Source organism: Eucalyptus grandis, chromosome 6 (genome assembly GCF_016545825.1).
Source record: "Eucalyptus grandis isolate ANBG69807.140 chromosome 6, ASM1654582v1, whole genome shotgun sequence".
In the NCBI taxonomy this organism is placed as follows: domain Eukaryota; kingdom Viridiplantae; phylum Streptophyta; class Magnoliopsida; order Myrtales; family Myrtaceae; genus Eucalyptus; species Eucalyptus grandis.
In genome coordinates this window covers 50,555,378-50,575,753 of record NC_052617.1, presented here as the reverse complement: position 1 = coordinate 50,575,753, position 20,376 = coordinate 50,555,378, and the positions used below count along the sequence as shown (strand labels likewise).

General features: G+C 39.9%; 1 protein-coding gene and 1 long non-coding RNA gene across 4 annotated transcripts; one reads left to right on the top strand and one right to left on the bottom strand.

Moving 5' to 3' along the window:
• Nucleotides 1-5,476: 5,476 nt before the first annotated feature.
• On the top strand, nucleotides 5,477-10,875 carry LOC104450542. Of its 3 annotated transcripts, none has more exons than XR_005551730.1 (5): nucleotides 5,477-6,697; nucleotides 7,682-7,778; nucleotides 7,893-8,562; nucleotides 9,287-9,444; nucleotides 10,100-10,875. It is a non-coding gene; the product is annotated as an uncharacterized LOC104450542 (long non-coding RNA). The 3 variants fall into 3 exon arrangements; XR_005551729.1 differs by having other exon boundaries at nucleotides 5,497-6,697; nucleotides 7,904-8,562; nucleotides 9,349-9,444; XR_005551728.1 differs by having other exon boundaries at nucleotides 5,498-6,697; nucleotides 9,349-9,444.
• A 5,600-nt stretch (nucleotides 10,876-16,475) lies between these two features.
• On the bottom strand, nucleotides 16,476-19,238 carry LOC104431065 (receptor-like protein 35). The gene has a single exon (XM_010043753.2). It carries the CDS (start codon nucleotides 19,236-19,238, stop codon nucleotides 16,476-16,478), a length of 2,763 nt encoding a protein of 920 aa, XP_010042055.2.
• Nucleotides 19,239-20,376: the final 1,138 nt, after the last annotated feature.

Below are 20,376 nucleotides of genomic sequence, written 5' to 3'. Positions count from 1 at the left end.
CCGGGTATTTTGCACACCCCTAGTATACACACACAAAACAGGAACAGTTCCACAAAAAGAGTTTTTCTTTTTTTCTGAAAAATGGTGAAATAAGTAAAGGCATGGCAATATTTCGGCTAAGTAAAGTGATACAAAATATTACCGACCAAAAAAAAAAAGTGATACAAACAATTCAGGACCCACTGTTGATCAAAAGATGAAAAATTCTTCAAATAAAATGGAAGACACGTATGCCCAGTAGCTAGCGGTCTATTGGGGAATAAAAGTGCACCTCAATTAGGAAAAGTTGCACCTGGAAAAGCTAAAGGAAATTACCAAAATTTCGATAAGTATGACCCCTAAATTTTCCATATGAAACAAATTCTCCCCTGAAGTTTGGCAGTGTGCCACCCGATCTTTTGAAATTTGTTAAAATCTTTCTTCTGTTGTTATTGCAAGATGACGGTATTAATTATAGTTAAAGAAAAAAGGAAATGAAATATATTTATTGCGATAAGATGTTATGCATATTCTTTTCGAATATATCTTTACTTTTGTGTGAAACTCATCTCATCCCCTTTATTATTAAAAGGAATAACAGGAAATGAGTCGATTCAGAAGGAAGATGAAAAGAAATTTCGACGAAAAAAATCGATAACTTAATTCTCAATGTTTCCTCTTTGACTCAACTAACTTGCTTGAAACAAAATTTTCTCATTAAAAAATAATTTACAATTGATAATCCAATCAAGAGAAAAGACATTGCAAGAGCCAAGTAAGTCACATGATGTGGCGTGTAATTCTATTATAAGATCAAAGGCGGCAAACCCATAATCAAAGAAACCGCTTTGTCCCTGAAAATCAACCTGAACCGACTTGAGCTGATCGAACGTTGATGACATCGACCAATTCAATTTAAAACCGAAGCAACCGACACCTAATAAAATCCAAATATTAAGTAATCACCAAAACCTGCCCCACTCACTGTATTGAGGAGGTTGTTGGCTTGATATTCAAGAAAATCGCACTGGATGCAACTCGCCATGCTGCAAACTGAAAAGTGGAGTATGCATTTCATTTGTTCTAATAAGCATTGCCCAATTGATTTTGAAATATTTAGGTTTTGTTTGTTAAGTGAAAAATAAATTATTTGCAAATTGTATTTCTAAACATGATCATATGTATTGCTTGAAATAATTAGTCACTGAAAAATGTTTATTAATGCCATCAATTTAAGTTTAAATATTTTTGTGAACATTGAAATAATTTTTTTTTTCTTAATTTTCGTGAGTGATATATGCAATTATTTTTTAGAAAATTTATTTTTCATAAAGTAAACATATAGTATAAGAGCACAAGTAGAGAGAGAGAGAAAGCTGATATGGGATTTTTATGCATGGTCCTCACGTAAGTCCAAAATGTAGTTTGAGAAAGACAGACAAATACAGCGGAGTAATATTCAATATATGATATAAGAGAATCAATACCTCAACCGCTATATATACCACCAAGCGAAATTTAATGAACAGCAGGCGCCCCATGTTATATATTTGGAAAGTGTACTTTAATTTTTGAGTTTATAAAGTCTAACTCAAAAATTTAAAATGATTAATGGAGTGATATATCATGTGTATGAGAAGCATATAAATCTCATTGTCAAACGATGTGAGATGTTTCAATATTTAGGTTGACAATTCTGTAACTTACCATGATCATTACCATAATTCATTTCATTTTGCATTAATTAAAAAATCATAAATTTTATTCCACGAGGTAAATATTTGCCTTTTCTTTTGTGACATTAATAATTTTTATTTTTTTTATTTTTATGAAAGCATGTTAATGTGCGATAATATGTTGATTACGCATATCGTGTCACATAATATTCTTATTTTCTCTCTGCAATTATGTTTTACCTTGAAGTAAAGGGTCATGCCAAACATTACCATATCATTATTTTAGAGGGTGGAATTTAAACTCTTACACTAGAAAATTAAATAAATTAATAGGATGACATTGAGGTTGCATTTTTTTTTTTTTGTTTTGGTACCTGAGTGGAACCCTCCCAATTTTACTGCTCGTCGCCTTACGACAAGCATACCGCCGCATTGAGGTTGCATTGACCTCTCCCAATTTTAATGGTTGACTATCCATGCTATTAACCTAAATTTGGTTGTGCAGATTCGAATCAAATATGATAAGATAAAAGTGGGATTACAAATCCTCCATTGTAAAAAATTGCATCATATATTTAGTGCCACTTTAAGATAAGATTGAGAGTCATTCTCTCTCTAATAGTACCTCCACTCTTAGACCCTTCATTATTCCACTAAGAACGATAGCCGCTCACTTCGCCCCGCCAGCTTCTACCTGTACCATCCCCTCCAAGGACTCCCGATCCATTGACATCCTCCCGCACATCAATCGTCCCCTTTGTTGCGCATTGATCATTGGTTCCATCCCTTCCCCCTCCCTCCTCTTGCTCGTGTCTCTTAGCATTTCGACAGCGACGACACTATCGTGATGGCCGCTGTCATCGGTGGTAGCGGAACTAGCGAAGGAGGAGTAGATGACAAGGAGAAAATGATGGGGTTGAATAAGGAGAAACTAATAGCAATGAATTGTCTAGGAGATGGCCGATATGAATGGTCATAATAGTCAATTGGGTATAGCGGAGGAGGAGGGGCTGGTGAGAAGGTCGGTTTCAATTGATTCTCCATTCAGGTACTCGAATTGTGCAGAGGTCATGAATTGCAATCTTCTATTGTGAACACAAATGAGTTGAGAACAATTGACGATTTTTCAGTAAATCAATTGGAGAGTAGAGAGACAAAGAATGTCAAGAATTGTGGGATTGTCGCTAATATTCATATGATGCGGCTATTGGAAGATAACAAAGGCTGATTTTTTTTTTTTTAATTTTTGTACCCAATTAAGTTTTATTCCACCCCTGTGTGGCTTTTTTATCAATATTTTATTCGGTATATATGAGTTTATCCGGTTTAGAGGACATTGCAAAACATACGAATTGACAATTTGTTATCCCATTTTGATTTAAATCTAGACTATCAAATGTAATCTTAAGTTAATAAAAGTTATTATCTCAACAATGGTGATTATCTTCATTATATTATCGTGTCTAGATAATTACTACCGCGAGATGATTATTGAAAAATATTATTATTTAATCCCATATGGATTTTTTGAAGCACCATTTACAAACCCAATAATATTTAGGCTCCTTTTTGTTTCGGTGTAAATGAATGACTTGTAAAATATTTTTTTTAAAAATAGTTATCCATATCATTTACGAAAATGAACGAATTAATATATATTCATAATCCATAGAAATGTTTAGGTATAAATTGTCATTCATAATAAAAATATTTTTTATTAACTAATTATGTGAATCAATTATTTTTAGAATAATATTTTCCAAACCATTTATTCTTCACAAAACAAATGAAACGTTAGAAATAAAAGCTAACACATAAAAACAAGTATGGTTAACATCATGAAAACCCGAAAAATACACTTGTGACTATTTATCCCAAATTAATTTTTTTTGATAAAAAAATTCAAAACGATATACTCATGACAATTTATCTTAAATAACCACAAAAAACCCTAAATATTAAATTGGATTAATGCTACAAAAATATCATAAAATTGTTACAACTATGACAAATGAAGAGTAAAATCTCAAATTGCCACATCAATCAACTATCATATGTCATCAAATTTGGTAATTTGATAATAAAATTTAATGAAAACTAACAAATGGATAAATTTGTCAAATATATATTAATTTGAAATTTTTGATAATAAAAAAAGTTTAATTTAAAATAAATTTATCATAAATATATTAATTTGAAATTTTTTGTGATATCAATCCAAACAAATAATAATCTACAATTTTGCATCGCGTGCGAGGAATCTTTGTGTATTCCACTTTCTAATAAGTAAAGACCGGCGCAACGACTTGGACCAAATTTAAGTCTTGGTCCAGTCATACGTTTTTTTTTTTTTTATTGACCAAAGAAACGGGACGTCCGAGACGTCGTTTTGATTTGGGGTTGGTGGGATGTCCCCTTCGTTAGGTGGCTCAACGATGGCTTTTCAAATAATTGCGAACTGCTCTGTTGACTTTTTTGAATTTATTATCACGTTAGGAAAATAATTCGCTAGTCCTTGTTTTTTTTTTATTACATTGGGGTAATTTGCCATCTTTTTTTTTTTTGCCTCACCTTATTTACTCCATCATCTCCTATGGAAAGAAAATTCCATCTGCATCGGTGGAGTCGCCGGCGCGGCGTCCAAAGCGACCACCGCCGGGCGTCCAACCCTCTCCGTCGTACTTGTGATCGGCGCTCATGGGGATGGGAGCCGGAGTAGCAGATCTGAAAGTCGACCGCCGTCGCTCGCAGCCATGGGACGGACCGGTATGGCCAACTCTGAAGGCAAGTTCTCTCCCGTGCTCGGAGAAAACGCAAACAGATAAAAGCTCCACGATTGGAACTCATGGCCGAACCTTTTCCTTTCCTTTGTTCTTTGCCAGCTTGACGCCGGCGGCCATGGACGGCCAGAACGCGGCGCCGATGGCTATGGTCGACGGCTAGGTCTGGAGAGAGAGAGAGGGAAAAAAAAAGGTGGGTGGAGGAGGAGGAAGAAGAATAACGAAAAAGAAAAAAAATCAAATTTTCAATTTATCTGTGAAATCCAACTCCGTGTTTCGATCACTCACTGGACATGAAAAGAGTAAAGGAAAAAAAAATGACACGCTCCACATAAACGTCGTGGCTCTCTCTCTCTCTCCCTCTCTCTCCCTCTCGCAAGTCACGGCAAAAAGAGGAAACGCACGTCGTCCAAAGCTTTTGCCGCCCAGGCACCTCACCAGTAAAAGCGGACACGAGACATGTGGCGCGGCTCGTAAAGGCGTTGCCGATTGGGACCACTGCATCCGGTTCCTTAAATGCTCCGCCGTCCCCACCCCACTATAATTTTTCTAGAGATGGGCATCTTTTATCTTTATCTTTACTTTTTTTTTTGGTCGGATGGAGATGGGTAACGAGGAGCAGTCATCATTCAATCCCTTTGGCTGTTCCGACCAAAAAAAAGAAAAGAATCCCCCTTAGCGGTCGAACAAACCCTTAAAAAGTTTTCGTCCTGATTTTATGTGAACTTAAGATTTTAAGGATGTAAAATATATGGAGGGTCTTCCGTCCTTTTGGGAAGAAAAAGAAGCATCTAAGTAGCGGTCTGGCGGTCCCCGACAGTGCCAAGATAGGCGGTCCTTATCGGTCGGCAACAATCCCTCTCGACGAGGTTTACCCTTGACCAACTTCAATGATGCAAGGTTAGGCGTCCCCTGCTCATAGGGCAACAGGTTTTTTCCGTGGCCAGACAAATAAAGTGGGAGAAACGTCAAGAGTTATGCGTCATTGATTTAAAGGAAACTTCCACGCAACTTACCTCCTCCACCCTGAATCAATTCGAGCTTTGTCTTCCATTGCACGGCAGGCCAGCACCATAAATCAATTCAGACCGCTTCGCAAGTTTTGCCAGTTACCTCGAAGATACGCGCGTCAATATATAATATGCCAGAGCTACTTTTTTCTTCTTTTTCTATTTTTTCTTTATTTCTCTCTTTCTTTTCTTGCTTGACATCAGACCCGAGTGTGTTCTAAACCACTTTATTTGAACTCTGAGTCATAAAATTTGAGATGTTTTCATTGATGAGGGAAGAAAAACTTTTTTTCAATTAGGTAGATAGGGCATATGAACATTGACATGTTAAAATAATGAACATATCTAAACTAAGTATCGAATTATCGGATTATCACTAAAAGCCCCTATCGAAAGTTTTTTATTGATTAAATATGTACTTTGCATAGCATCTAGTACCGGACGGACATATCTAACAAGTATCCGTAGTTCTAGAAACCGTGCGAGCTTTGTTAAAAGGCTGAGGAGGAAAAAGGGAAAAAAAATAAAAATCGACAGGTAATCACAAGTCATGAGGGGAGTTCTCACTTTCTAAAAAGTAAATAAATTAAAGGCGGGGGAAGTTAGCTGTGCTCGACGCCTTGGAAGTTAACGTGTCTCGAAATTTTGAAATGGGTTCCGACTTTAAAAGAGCGAGAAAAGGTCAGCCAAATTCGAAATGTCTTGACGGACAAGAGGAGTGGACAGAAATCTTAACCGGGAACATTTCCAGGATGCAGTGAGAAAGAAAGGAACCGCCAGGGGGACCCCGCTCCTCATGCTAAACGTTCCCTACGTCACATAGGGTTCTCCGTCGTCTTTTGCTTTTCCAATTTTGTGGGGCCCACGGAGCGCTTATTGCGTGGTTCGCTAGCAGAACGTGCTATTTCCGCATCTACCCGTGCTCCGTCCGCATATCGCATTTGTGCATTTTCGTCAAGCCCACAGGGAGAAGGAAGCACCGTGGGGTCGTTCGTCTCCTCTTCCATCTGCATCTTCGTCTCTAGCGTCTCCACTCCGTGCGAAAGAGCGGCAAACCCGACAGGAGGTTCGAGATAGGGATGGGAGGGAATACCGTCGGAGGAGGGAAGAGCAAGCGGCGGCGGCGGCGGCGGCGGAGGAGGAGGAGGAGGATTCCAGAAACGCCAGATACGCTACCCTCCGGCGACCGAAAACGGGCAACGGGAAGGCCCAGCGCCACCACTTGCCATCCATACAAATCCTGCAGGTGAAGGTAAGAGGAAAAGAGCATGTTAGAGAGAGAGAGAGAACTGGAACATCTTATTCGTTTCCAGTTTAATCAACTGAGTGTCCTGTGAGCTTGCACCTCACCGTGTTTTTGTTTTTTTTTCTTCGGTTAATATCACCAAGAATTAACGTGGGATTAATATGGCGTGGTAGATCGGTTTCGGATCATCGGTGGTACTTTTATTTGTTTTTATTTTTGGTTTAAATGAGATGTATAAGAGTGGTACTTTTATTTGTTTTCAAGTTAATATCTTAAAAAACCAAGGAGTATATCTGTGATAAATTTATCTTAAATTATTTTTTTAATCACAAAAAATTTTAAATTAGTATACATTTGATAAATTTAGCCCAAACTGGTACACTTTTGATAAATTTACCCTCTAATAGTTTTCGTTAAATTTTATTGTCAAATTATTAAATTAAATGTTATGCGACAGTTAACTAGTATACCGATTTGAAATTTTACTCTTTATTTGTCACAATTTACAATTATTGTGATTTTTCCTATGGTATTAATTCAATTTATCAAAGGGTATATTTGTCAATTTGGAGTTTTTTGTGATCAAATAAATTAGTTTGGAGTAAATTTATCATAAATATATCAGTTTATGATTTTTTATGATTAGTCGGGATAAATTTGTCACAGGTATACTGATTTGGAGTTTTTCATAGTTAAAAAAATAGTTTGAAATAAATTTATTACCGGGGTACCGCTTTAAGGTTTTTCGTATTATTAACCCATAATTAAATTCAAAGAGATCTTGACAAAAATTGTCACTGTGACCCACCTTTGTAAGGAGGCGTCCTTTCTTATGAGATTATGGGGCTATTTTGTCGTGTTTTCAAAAGAACAAACTCAAACTTGAAAAGGATCTCAAGAGGGCATCAGTCATATCTCCTACGGACAAAGGCATTTTTTATGTTCCTGGTTGCACGGTAGATTCATCGATCTTTGCGTTTTCTCTTACAGGTTCGAGAGCCAAACTAGACAGGCCAACGGCATAGCTGGGAACATCCACGCTTCAACTCCGGCTCTATGATGGACGTTTTGAGGAACCATAACCCCCGTAACTCCATTTTTCCATGAATCCTCCTCTCTTTTTAACTTCATAGAATTTACGTTCAGACCCAAAAATAAAATAATAAAATTCATAGAATTTACTCTCTTTTTTTTTTTGGAGAATACCACAAGCATTGGAGCTTGAAGTACGGCCATGTTCTGTCTTTGTGGGCTCGAGCCCACACCCAACTTTGCTCTTCCAAAGGCCCAATTGGTCCCAGTACCGGCCGTGGCCGATCTTCTACCTATGTGGGCTCGAGAGCCCACACTGAACTTTGCTCTTCCAAAGGCCCAATTGATCCCAGTCCCCTTCGACTCCCGCCACGGGCCACGGCCGATCTTCTATCTCTGTGGGCCCGAGTCCATCACGGGGTTCATTGTCCCAGAGCAAGGTAGGTTGGGCCAGATAGAAGATCGGCCGTGGCCCGAATCCACACTGAACTTTGCTCTTCCAAAGGCCCAATTGAAACACTGGCCGGGCGAGAGATGGCCCATCCATCCGTAATTATACAATATTGGATTTCCACTCGGTTTTGGGAGGGAGGTTCCGCTTTCGATTCTGGATTTTTCAGGAACCGCCAGTTGGGAACCGGAACCGGAACCGGACCGTGATTCCCCCCTGTATAAAAAGGTGAAGCCCTAACCTTGCAATCCTCTGCTTTTGCATTCCGGTTGCTTCCAGATCTGTTCCTTTTTATCCTTTCCCCATCGGCGAGTTCGGGCGATCGGGACTCGGGAGTCTGTTGCTGCAAGTTCTCCGATCTTCAGAGCTGCAAACGCTTCGCTTGTCCGTGAGTTCCCGATAGTCTCGTCTATTTACGAATTGCTTGGCTTTCTTTTTGCTTCTTATTTTTTCGTTTGGGTGAAACCCGCGAACGCGAATGACCTTCTTCGTGTGTTGATTTGGTGATTTTATTTTATTTTTTGCTTTTTATTTTCTTCCTTGTCTGCTTTGGTGTGGTGTTCATGGATACTGGATATGATTGTTCGTGTTGTTGCTCCATCAAAAGTGTAGAGCATTGCTTGGCTGGTTTGCTTGGCGTATTTGATTTGGGGAATGTTGTTGAGAGAACTCAAAGGAGGGGGGTGAGGTGAGGATAGAGATTGTGCGCTTAGAAGAAAATGGGTGGCTCTTTTGTGGAATATATGTTGGATTTAAGGGGCATGATGTTGCAGATGTCTTAGGTGGGACACTTTATGACAGAATTGCTTCTTCTCTTTATAACCTGCAGTTTCTTTTTGCTGCTGCTTTTTTCGTTTGGGTGAAACTCGCGAATGCGAATGATCTTCTTCGTGTGTTGATCTGGTGATATTATTTTAGTTTTTTCTTTATATTTTCTTCCTTGTCTGCTTTGGTGTGGTGTTCGTGGATACCAGATATGATTGTTCGTGTTGTTGCCACATCAAAAGTGTAGAGCATTGCTTGGCTTGTTTGCCTGGCGTATTTGATTTGGGGAATGTCGCTCTTCTGGTCTTCTCTCTCCCCAATACTTTCCCTGCTCTTTCTATTCTCAGTTCTTATCTCTGTCGTTGTCCATGCTCTCTGCGATCTTCCATCATTGGCGCTCCCTGTACAGTGTACACCCTTTCGGGCAGATCACAAGGTAGCTAACGCCGACCAAAGATGATGAAGGGACGTGCTTGGCTACTACTAGGCGTTGTCACAATATGGTGTAAGTCCATTTTGTTATACTTCTTAATTCTTCTTTTGTGTCGTCGATTAGATAAGGGTGATTGGATCGGTCTTGCCTGGGAACTGGGAAGGAACAGTTCTGAAAAATTTGGAGCTGGGAACCGCCAAAGTGAGAGGGAGCAGGAGCAAAGGTGAGAGACGGAGGCAAGGCTGCGAGATGAGTGAGGGGAGATGAAGGGGAAACTTGGGTTTCGATCTGAGAAGTTAGAACTTTGTGTATGCCGGTCTGGTTGGGGTGGGCGTGGAATGGGTAACCCCATTGGTCCTAGTTTTGGGCAGGGAGGTCCGGGTGGTTTTTGGTTCTTCTGCACACCCCAAGCTGCCTACGACTCAGATTGTCAGTTGAAATTACTGAAAAAGTTCTTCGAATTATGCTGCTGGTTGTTGCGCGTTGGCTTTACTGCACGATTAACTGGCTTTGAACTCATCTTTAGTGTTGGTAAAAGGGGAAGGGTACCTAAGATGGCCATTTGGGTTGAGCAGCCAGTCCAGTTCAACCCGAATCTTTTTTAAATGGAGACCTCTTCTAGACAAAAAAAGGAAATACATTTTTGCACCTGTCAAGAATTATAAGCTTTTTGTCATTAGAATTTGAACTTTTACCTGAAGTAATTAAAGTGCTGCTTGTGACGCAGATGTTGGAACTGCCGCTGCTTTGTCTGGCAATGGAACTGTCGTAGTCTATAATTCCACAAAAAAAAGATTTACGCAAGGGTGGTTGAGAAAAGTTCCAGCGCTGGAAGCATCGACTATGCAGTCCTACCGAACGGCAGCAAGTACATTTCCTTTGAACAAGGCAAGGATTATGCTCTATTTTTTGCCAGTGGCTGCTCCGAGGACAAGGATGGTCATCTAAAGGATTGTCACAGCGGAAATTGCCCTGAGAGTGTTTGCACTGCAGAGCATCCCCCAGATGCTGCCACCATGATTTATTATAAGGACGGCAGTTTGAACACCAGCACGGCGCTTGGCTACAACTTTGGCCTCCATGGAGTTTTCCAGTGTAATCGTAAGTGCACCCCCATTTCCTGTATTATTCCCCTCAACAAATGTCCGTCTTCGACGATATTGGAAGAGTCAGGATTGCCCGTGGCATGCAAGATGGGGGTCGGCGTACCCTCTTGCCAAGACGACACCACTGCACCTAGTTTTTATTCTCCTCCTCCAGCAGGCACCAGTTGCTTCGATGGTGCAATTATGAAGATCACGGTGAGTTCACCACCGAAGTGAACTCTTGTAAATTTTTTTTTTTTTTTTTGGTCGGTGATTTTTTGTAATTTCATAACGGGATTTTATAGGGGAGATTTCTGAGGAGCAATTTCAATTTTAGTATATAAGAACGTTTTCAATTTTGCTCGTCTTGTAATTATTTTGACCTCTTTGTATCGCGTTCTCGTCGATCTTTCTTCTCTGCCCTTTTCATGAGAATTTAGAGGAGCATCTTTCTTCTTTGCCGCGTATCGCGACCTATCCTTGGGAAGGGAATAGGTTTATAGGTTTAGAGGTATTTCCCAAAAGGCAGGTCTACGGCTTATGATTAGACATGAGCTCTCTTAAATATATATCTTGCATGATATCAGGATGTTCATAAAAACTTTGTAATAAGGAGTTGATAGAGCTCAAACATATGCCTCGCATGATATCGGGATGTTCATAAGAATTTTGTAATAAGGAATTGTTACTAGCTAGCCTATTAGGATCGTGGGATGTTCATAAGAATTTTGTAATAAAGAGTTGCTACTAGCTAGCTTATTAGGATCGGCTAGAAATCAATAAAGGTATAAAAATGTATCTCACTTTTTACACAGTTAGAAAATTTAGGTTTGGGAACTTGATTATAGTAAAGCGTTTAAATAAATAGTATAAGCGTTTAAATAAATTACATGTGCGTTTTCTTTTTGAAAAGTCAAATAATCTATTTTAATGTTTGTAAAAAAAAATAATCTATTTTAATGTAGAGAGAGAGAGAGAGAGAGTTTCATGGGATAGATGTGGTCATACTATAGATATTACAGATATTAGATGGAAAAAGACGCAAAGAAACTCTACTTTCAGATTGAGAAAGGAGCTAGGTGGCTCAAAACTATAAACTCCAAGGAGGTCATTACCATTAGCATTGCGAGGGACCCGGAGCTTCAAATTGGGTTTAGTAAAAAGTGTTGGGATACAAAATTTAGTAGTTCATTCAACATTTATGCCTCAAGCTAAAGGAATTATTGCCATTTACATTCAACCTGGCCCTTGGGATTTATTGAAACTCTGAAAATGCCTTCAAGATGAGAATTTCTCGAATCCAGGTATTTTGATCCTACCTTGAATTCACCAAAAAACCAGAAACTACATTTCTCATTCCGCTCGTAGTCACCAAATTCGAAGATGCGATTTGAACACAATTCTTGCCACCAAAAAAAAAAAAAAAAAAAAAAAAAAGCGCGTTTAAATAAATTACATGGGAGAGCAAATATTTAATATTAAGTAAAAGATAATACTAATCTTAACTATATTAAAGGAATCAAAATAGCAAAAGCATGCAAACAAGGGTAATTGTCTTTGAAGACAATTGAAATCCTAAAGTAGAGCCCTAAAAGTTCACTCAATATTTTTAGCACACTTTAAAGTTAAGAAACTTCCTTTTAAAAAAAAAAAAATAGCTTGGAAAGTTTGTTTTTAAAAAATTTCAAATGAAAATTTGAATTTTCTAACATTTTTTTTTGAATTTTCTAATTTTTCTAATTTTGAATTATTATTTTTAAAAGCTCGAATTTTCAATATTTTCTGAAAGTTTTTGAATTTTTATTTTCCCTGAAAGTTCTTGAATTTTCGGAAATCTTTTGATTTTTCTTTTTGAAAATCTTTAGTTTTTGAAATTTTTTAATATATATTTAATATTAATATTTAATAATATATTCGGAAAAAGGGTCCCGACTGGTAAACCCAGTCCGGCCCGTTGACCCAACGACGAGCTGGACCCAACCCAATTGGATTAAAAAAGGAAATTTTTTAAAAAAAAATTAAATTAATTTTTCTAATTTTTTTAATGATTTTCGTAATTTCTTTTATTATCCACCATTTTGCCTTCTTCCCTATTTTGCCTTTTCCACTGCACCTTTTTCTGCACTCCTCCGAAAAACTTTTCTTTCTTTTCCATATTTTATTTTACTTTTTTAACTTTTTCCGTATTTTTATTTTTATTTTTATTTTATTTTTCTTTCATTTTTCATTTGTCTCTTAGCTGCCTTCATTTCTCTGTACCGGGTCCAAGACCCTGCATCTTGAGGACCGCATGCTTGGTGCCGGCATCGCGGGGATTAGGCCCGGGGAACCAATCCAAGTTTAGTTACAAGCCCCGCCAGTTTATCATTATCCTCTTTTTACACGAGAGGAAAGGGCTCGATTTAAGGTCTCCAGCTCGACCACCCTATGCCCTTCTTCCCCACGTATTTTTTCTCCCCATGCATCTTCTTCTCCCCGACGCCTCCTTGCACGTCTTCCCCCGAAACTTCACCCAGACGGCAACAGCGGCATGGCAACCAGCGACTCTTCCACCGTCGAACCACCACTTTCTATTGGTTGTCCACTCCGACCAACGTCGGCTACGAACTCCGGCGGCCAAACCATTTTCGGGCACAAAAATCACCCCCGGCTCAAGAATACACGATTGCTCCACGAAAATCGCATGAAATCGCAATGGAAACATAAAAGACAGGCACGGTCCGACGTATATAAGAGCAAGCACGAACCAAACCGAGCTTCAACCCGGGTTGCTTCTCCGTTCTCTCTGGAGCATTTTGTCAAACACATGAGGTGCGCTACTATATAACGAGGTGTTTTTGGCTCAACCGAAGCTCGAACCATAGCGGGATCTTCGACACACGACAAACAAGACGTCGGAAACAAAAAGTAAGGCGATGCAGGCTGGAGCTCGCGCAAACCGGACGGCCACGAGCTCTGGCCTCGTGTACCCGAGAAAGAGAGCACACACAAAGGCCGAGGGGACTTAGCTGGTTCGGGTGGGGCGCTGTGGCAAACGGCAGCTAACGGACAGGCCACTGACGACGGCAGATCGCTCTCTCGGGCTCACGCTCTCCTCGCTCTCTCTTTATCTCTCTCTCCTGGACACTCTCCGAAGAACTCCCCCCTTCACAAATGAGTGAGCCCCTCTCTTTTAAGGGCGACCGGCAGGCGCGCATGGCCCCTGCCACCGCCAGCTTGCCGGCCGGACTGATCCGACCCGCGGATCATGCCGCCATCTGCTCTGTGGCGATCCTCTGTCTCCTTATGCTCGTACTTTGCTTCTTTCTTCCTTCTTTTTACAGGAGCGTGGTTGGCATGAGGGGAGGAAAGAAAAGAGAGGAGGGGTCGGGTTAGGGAAAAGAAAAGAGAGGCTGGGCTTGGGCCCAGGCGGCAAAAGTTACAGAGAAAAGGAGAATTGGAAAGGACTGGGCCTAGCCCGGTCCGCTCTTCTTCTTTTTTTCCGATTTTTTTAAAACTATTTTTCAAAATATTTAATCATTAGCGATAGTAATGTATATGCTCCTAATTTCTCTGCGTAACGGATTTTAATGAAAACATACGATGTATTTTAATGAAAATTATTTATTTTACTTTTTACTTTTTTTCTTTTTCTTTTCTTTTTTTTAGCAACTAATTCATAATTTTGTACACGATTAAATCCTAAATAAAATGGTAAAATTTAAGTATCAACACCGTTGTATGTGAATAATTTCTGAGTGCGGTGCATAAGCAGATGTGGGCCACTAAATGGTAGCTTATGCCGTCCTTATCATCTGTTTATAGGACTATCAAGAGATAATGAAGCGGAAAAAGATGTTGGCGCCTAGAACAGGGGAGGCTGTTTGAGTGGATGGTCTTTCGGTTGCTCAGCCATGACAACCGCCAGAGAGATTGTCTATTGATTTAGGCATTCATGGTTCAACTTCTGCTAGCAAACCTATACACTGCCCAACGGCAGCAACTGGTAGGGTTCCCAGTCACCAGTTCCCTTGAGCAAATGTCTTCTCAGATAGACTTAAGCATAAGAAAACCTAGGTAAGTTCGAGCAACTTCTTGGAAGATGCGGGACAGGGAGAGGCCACGTTGCGTGAGAGAAAGGTTAAGAGAAAATCAGAGGTGGATCTGAATGAAATGCCTTTTCATTCAGAGAAGTTCGAAGAGGAAAGACTCATATCTGCCAAACATAATCCTGTTCTTTCCCCTAAAATAAATCTTCAACCAACTGCGGCGTTGAGTTTTGAACAGTCGAGTTAATGCTATATACCGATAATTATAAAGCATACACCTTTTAAGATGTCCCTTGCAACATAAGTTCATTTCCTGTTGTTGATCTTTTCTATAGCAATTTGAATTCATTTGATTGATTGGTCCTCACTGCCTTTGTAGTTAACTGGCAGTGTAGGATGCCTCATATCTGTAGCAGTGATTTCTCCAGGGCAAGAGCTGTAAATTCCTATTGGCCTGAAAATTAGTTGCCTTTTTGTAAGTTTATATCAAAGCTCATCTTCTATGTCATCAATATAGAGCGGCAGTTATCAGTTGGTTTTTCTCTTGATGGATGAGGTACTCTTGGTCATTACGTCATGAAGCATCAAGGCAAACAGATCGAGATTTCCTAGAACTTTTCAGTGTTTGGCTATCTGATCGTGCAGAATCCAATTGATTGCATTGGATTAGAGATGAGTTTGGTCCAGCTCCTGTATTAAGGTTGACCGTGGGCAATACTGATGAATTAGTCTAGCAGTCTTGCTCAAGAATCCTCAATAGGAAGTTGTTTAGCAACTGAGCTCGAGACATTTTTCTGATAAACAGTAAACTTACCATAGGGTACTTCCAGAAGAATGGTGTCATAAACTCAACGTGGATTTAGCAGCAGGGTTTTTTAAATGAATGCATATCATATAACCCATTGTACCACCATGGAAATTGCTTATATGCGTCTTGATGGCTTATTCAAAATCTTCTTTGTATGAGGGTGCCTCGGATTATTCAATATTGAGAAACTTTATTTGTGATCAACAGCATTACTATGACACCAATGAAAATGATGAAATTATTCTTAATAAATGTTTCGATAAGAAGAGATACAAAATATGCAGGAATTTTCGATAATTGTTAATTTGCAGCGACAGAGCATGTTAAAACTTGTGTTTTATGTTATTTAGCAAAAACTCTCGGTATCAAATGAGGCAAATGAATATAGAGCATAAAAAGGCACTTTTTAAAAGGATTTACTAAGTTCGAAAGCCTTTTATGTAACTCTCTATTGTCATTTTGAGAAATGAATAGAATCTTTCTTTTGATCAAGAAAAAGAAAAGAAAAGAAAGGAGAATGATTTTAGACAAGAAAAAAAAGGGAGAATGATAATTAAAGTTTCTAAGCGGCGACCCTTGTATTTGCTGATACTCTGGATTAAGGACATCTTCAGAATTTTCCCTTTCTGTACATGAGATTCTAAGTGGTGGAGTTTGAATTTGATCATTGATGAGACCCAACAGATCCTAGCTTCTAATGAAGTGAAGAAATTGTGTCTGCCATAGATTGAAATTTCCTTTGAAAAGTTTGATAGTCACAAAGTTTGAAAGGTTTGCATATAGGGTATGGGTATCTTGGATTTGGGTATTCCGTCATGATTGTGTAGATGGAGAAGAGATGAACTCAAGGAAAAGGATGAAAACAAATATGATAAAATTGGTTCTTAGTATAAGGCTCGATACCAAGAAGAAAATTAGAGGAATTAAGAAAGCAATGATTCAAAGGTAAATTTTCCAAGAGAAGAGTGTTCTTTACCGAAAGCCATAATACACATTTTGCTTCTACGATACATACTGCTATTTATATTGAGAAGACAACCAGATTTCCTATTATATATTTCAGATATCTAATCTTATGGATTGATCGGATCAAATAATCCGCAATTAGAATAATCAAAATCAAATCATATCTCTTACTCTAATCTAATCTTCCTATGGCAGAATTAAATCATATCTTCTATTCTAATCTAATCTTCCGATGGTTATTAACCTTATCAGTTTCAAGGCCCCAATATGTTTCCTAGCAATCTTTCTAACTTCTCTCTTTGCTCGCCAAAAGGATCTAAGATATTGCAAGTTACTCATGACTAGTCCGAGCACTATGCCACATAATAATCCTATTTCCACGGCCTCTGGTTCGACAAAATCTGCAAAGACCAAGTGAACCCCGCCTTCAGGCAGGACAGGAAGCTTCCCCGGCGCCCTGGAATCAGCACAAGATTTGGACAATGGAAACCCGCACAATCCTAGGTTCCCACGATAGGATTCAGCTTGAAATGTGTTGAATTGGTTCCCTCGAGGAATTGGTCCTGTTAGTTGATTGGAAGAGACATTTAGGACCTCCAAAAACGTGAGATTTGTCAATTCGGTTGGTAACATCCCGCTAAGCTCATTTGAAGAAAGATCCAACCACTCAAGCTTGGAAAGGTCCCCCAAAGATGATGGTATATGGCCATCGAGATTATTATGAGAAAGGTTGAGCCCCTTGAGTGATCCTAGCTCTCCTATTACATCCGGAATCATTCCTTGGAACTTGTTGCTTGATAGATCAACGGTCGTCCGGGTCACTAGGATTTTAGGGAGATTCACTTCAATTCCTTTAATAATCTCAGTCACGGAATCCTGGTAGTAACCTTGGTCCATGTATCGCAACTCGGATCCATCCTGATCAGTCGACACCATCGCTTTCAGCTTTGCAAAGTAGGTGCTGGGCAAAGGACCGGTGAACTCATTGGAGGAAAGGTCGAGAATGCGCAACTGCGGAAAGGGAAATTCAGTTTTGGGGTTGGCTATGGAGCCGCGAAGTCTGTTTGATCGCAAGAACAAGACTCGCAGGCTAGGAAGTATTTCCAACCATCTTGGGAAAGTATCGTTCAACTTGTTACCACTGAGATCCAGCGCTTCAAGTTGCTTGCAATTGATTACAGAGCGTGGCAACAGGCCTTCAAATTTGTTTCCATTGAGGTGAAGACTTCTCAGGACAGCATTTTCGCCAAATGTGAGGGAGATAGTGCCGGAAATTCCATTTTCTTGCAGATCCAACACTACAAGGCTGTCGCTGATGTTCCCTAGACAGTGAGGGATTGTTCCAGTGAAATTGTTATGAGAGAGGTCAAGAATTTGTAGGCCCTTCATTTCACAAATAGAGCCAGGGATATAGCCCGTCACTTGATTTCTAGCCAGTGAGAAGACGCGAACCGAATTCGGGAGTGATAGAGGTAGAAACGGCCCTTGGATCAAGTTCGAATACAGGTCAAGGACTATAAGATTTTCCCATGGAACTTGTTCGAAGCTAGTGAGGGAGTTGTGAGATATATTGAGATAAGACAATGACTCAGTCCCAACATCCCACATCCATGGCGGGATATCACCGTGGATTATGTTGCGCGACAGGTCTAAATACTCCACGCTGGTTGAATTTCTCAAGAATGTAGGCATTACAGTAATGTTGCACCCAGAAAGACTGACTTTTGAAAGTTTCGGCAAGACATGATCGATAGTTATGCTATTGCTCAGTGACAAAATGTTGTCCGAAAGATCGAGATCTTTTAGATTTATGAGTCTCGAGAGCAATCGTTGGTCTAAAACACTGGTCAGATTATTTCCAGATATACTCAAGTAGGTGAGGTTCCCAAGCTGAAAAATCGAGTTTGGGATTGAGCCACGCAACTTATTACCACTCAGGTCAACATGATCTAATGAGGGTGCAGCAAGGAACTCGTTGACGTGACCACTGAGCCTATTGTTACTGAGGTCTAGCCTCGTCAAGGATGGAAGAGAGAACAGTGATGATGGTATAGACCCCCAAATGAGGTTATTTGAAATCTCGAGTTGGGCTAGATTGGAAAGATTTTTTATGCTCGGAGGAATAGGGCCCTCGAATTGGTTATGTGAGAAAAGCAGTTTTTGAAGTTGTGTCTTGTTGTCGAAGACATTGGGTATCGGACCTGTGAAATTGTTGAAGGAAAGATCGAGCAGAGTGAGCCGATCAATGTTTGACAGAGTTGGAGGAACCTCACCACTAAGCTTATTCGATGAGAATTCCAATCTGGTGAGTCGTGTTAGGTTACCAAGTGACAACGGAATAGAGCCAATGAAATTACACTGCTGTAGCAAGAGTGTCTCCAGAGAATGCAGGTCACCGATTGACTCCGGTAATACTCCAGAGAAGCCTGTGGAGGACAAGTCCAAAACCTTCAAAGAGCTGTTCCAAGTTGATTCAGGTAAGTAACCCGAAAGCTCCTTGTTGCCTGATAAATTGAGACATGTCAGCTTTGGCAAAAGGAAAATGTTTGCTGCTAACGTGCCACGCAATTGACAGGAACTGAGGCTGAGGACTTCCAGAGATGGAGGGAGATTCATTAAGTGACTCACGTCAATACCCGACATGTTTAACTGATCGAGAATGAGGATTCTTAACATGGTCAGGTTTTGAAGCAGCATATCAGAATTTGACCCTGATGGCCTTTCTGCTTTGTGAGGAGAAGAAAGATTGAGGGAACCCAATGAAGATAGTTTAGTGCTGTTTGAAGACGCTACAGAAGAGTAGCAGGTCTGGCTTGGGGGGTAGCAGCCAAGTTCAAGGCGAATCACATGACCTGTCATATGATCACACGTGACTCCCTCCCATGAGCAACAATCCTTGTCGGCATTCCAGGAAAGCATCTTTGGCGTCGTGGACCAAAAGCCGTCCGTTTGACAGAAGAGGGATGTTGAATTGGGCATCATCGCTTTTATGAACTGAAGCAGGTCAGACTTCTGATCAGGACGACAGGGCGCTGCTGCCCCAAGAGAGGGAGGAGGGAAAAATGATGAGCTAAGGGCTTGTATTCCAATGAGGAATGAGAACAGAAACAGGATAATCAGACAAGATCCTACCGAGCGATCCATTTTTTTATGTTAGAGAGTAACTGCAATAGTTGGCCGTGGTATCAACATTTGGCAGAGTTGGCTTATATAGATGTGTTGGTTACTATTTTGGAAAGCGCCCCATTAAAATTTTAGAGATTATTCATGAAATACCAGGTCTTTGTTTAAGATTTCACATTATTTGTTGAGGCATTGGACCCCACAAACGAGGAAATTTCTCCGCAATTTTACACAACCACCTACGATCTTGAAGAGACTGACATCTACCCTCTATCAACTGTTTACTCTTGTACACCTGAAATGTGCTCATTCTGAGCATGTGATTCTTCGTCAATAAGCCAAAATTATACCACCATCAAGATCTTCAAGCATGAAATGCGACCTGGCATCTGTCCATAATATCAGAAAATCGCAAGAGGAGATGATCTGACGGTCCACAGAATACCGAAGGTAAATCCTACAAAAGGGTTGACAAATAAAATTTTGAAGAGGTCACCGTTAAGTAAAAGAACACCTTTGCTCCAACCCCAAACGAACAGCGGACGCTGCTTTGCTTTGGGAGTTAACCTCGAGAATAGATATAGATTGCTTTTTTGTGTATTATCAAACATGAAGAGATTGGACCTAAGCAGATTCTTAAAAAGCTCAAGGGAAAGAAGCAGGCAGGAGATTCGTTCTAGGGTGGAAAACTCCGCAATGTTACTCCTACATTCTCTTTCTATCAGAAATACAAAGATAAAAAATTTTGGAGCCTCGTGGTGATGAAGATAGACATCAGGTTAAGACGAAAGTCCTAGCTACCATCACATAAGCAAATATAGTAACATCCCGTGCTTGAAAGGTCCACTACGAGGCTAGCATGCCTTCACTATTACTAAGCCGATAGACTAGTTCTCGTACCCTGCTTTTTTGTGAATTACCAAACAGGAAGAGAATGCTTTCTTCTCGTTGATGGAGATCTCGTTCGAAAAGATTTAAGTCTTTGGTGATTCCA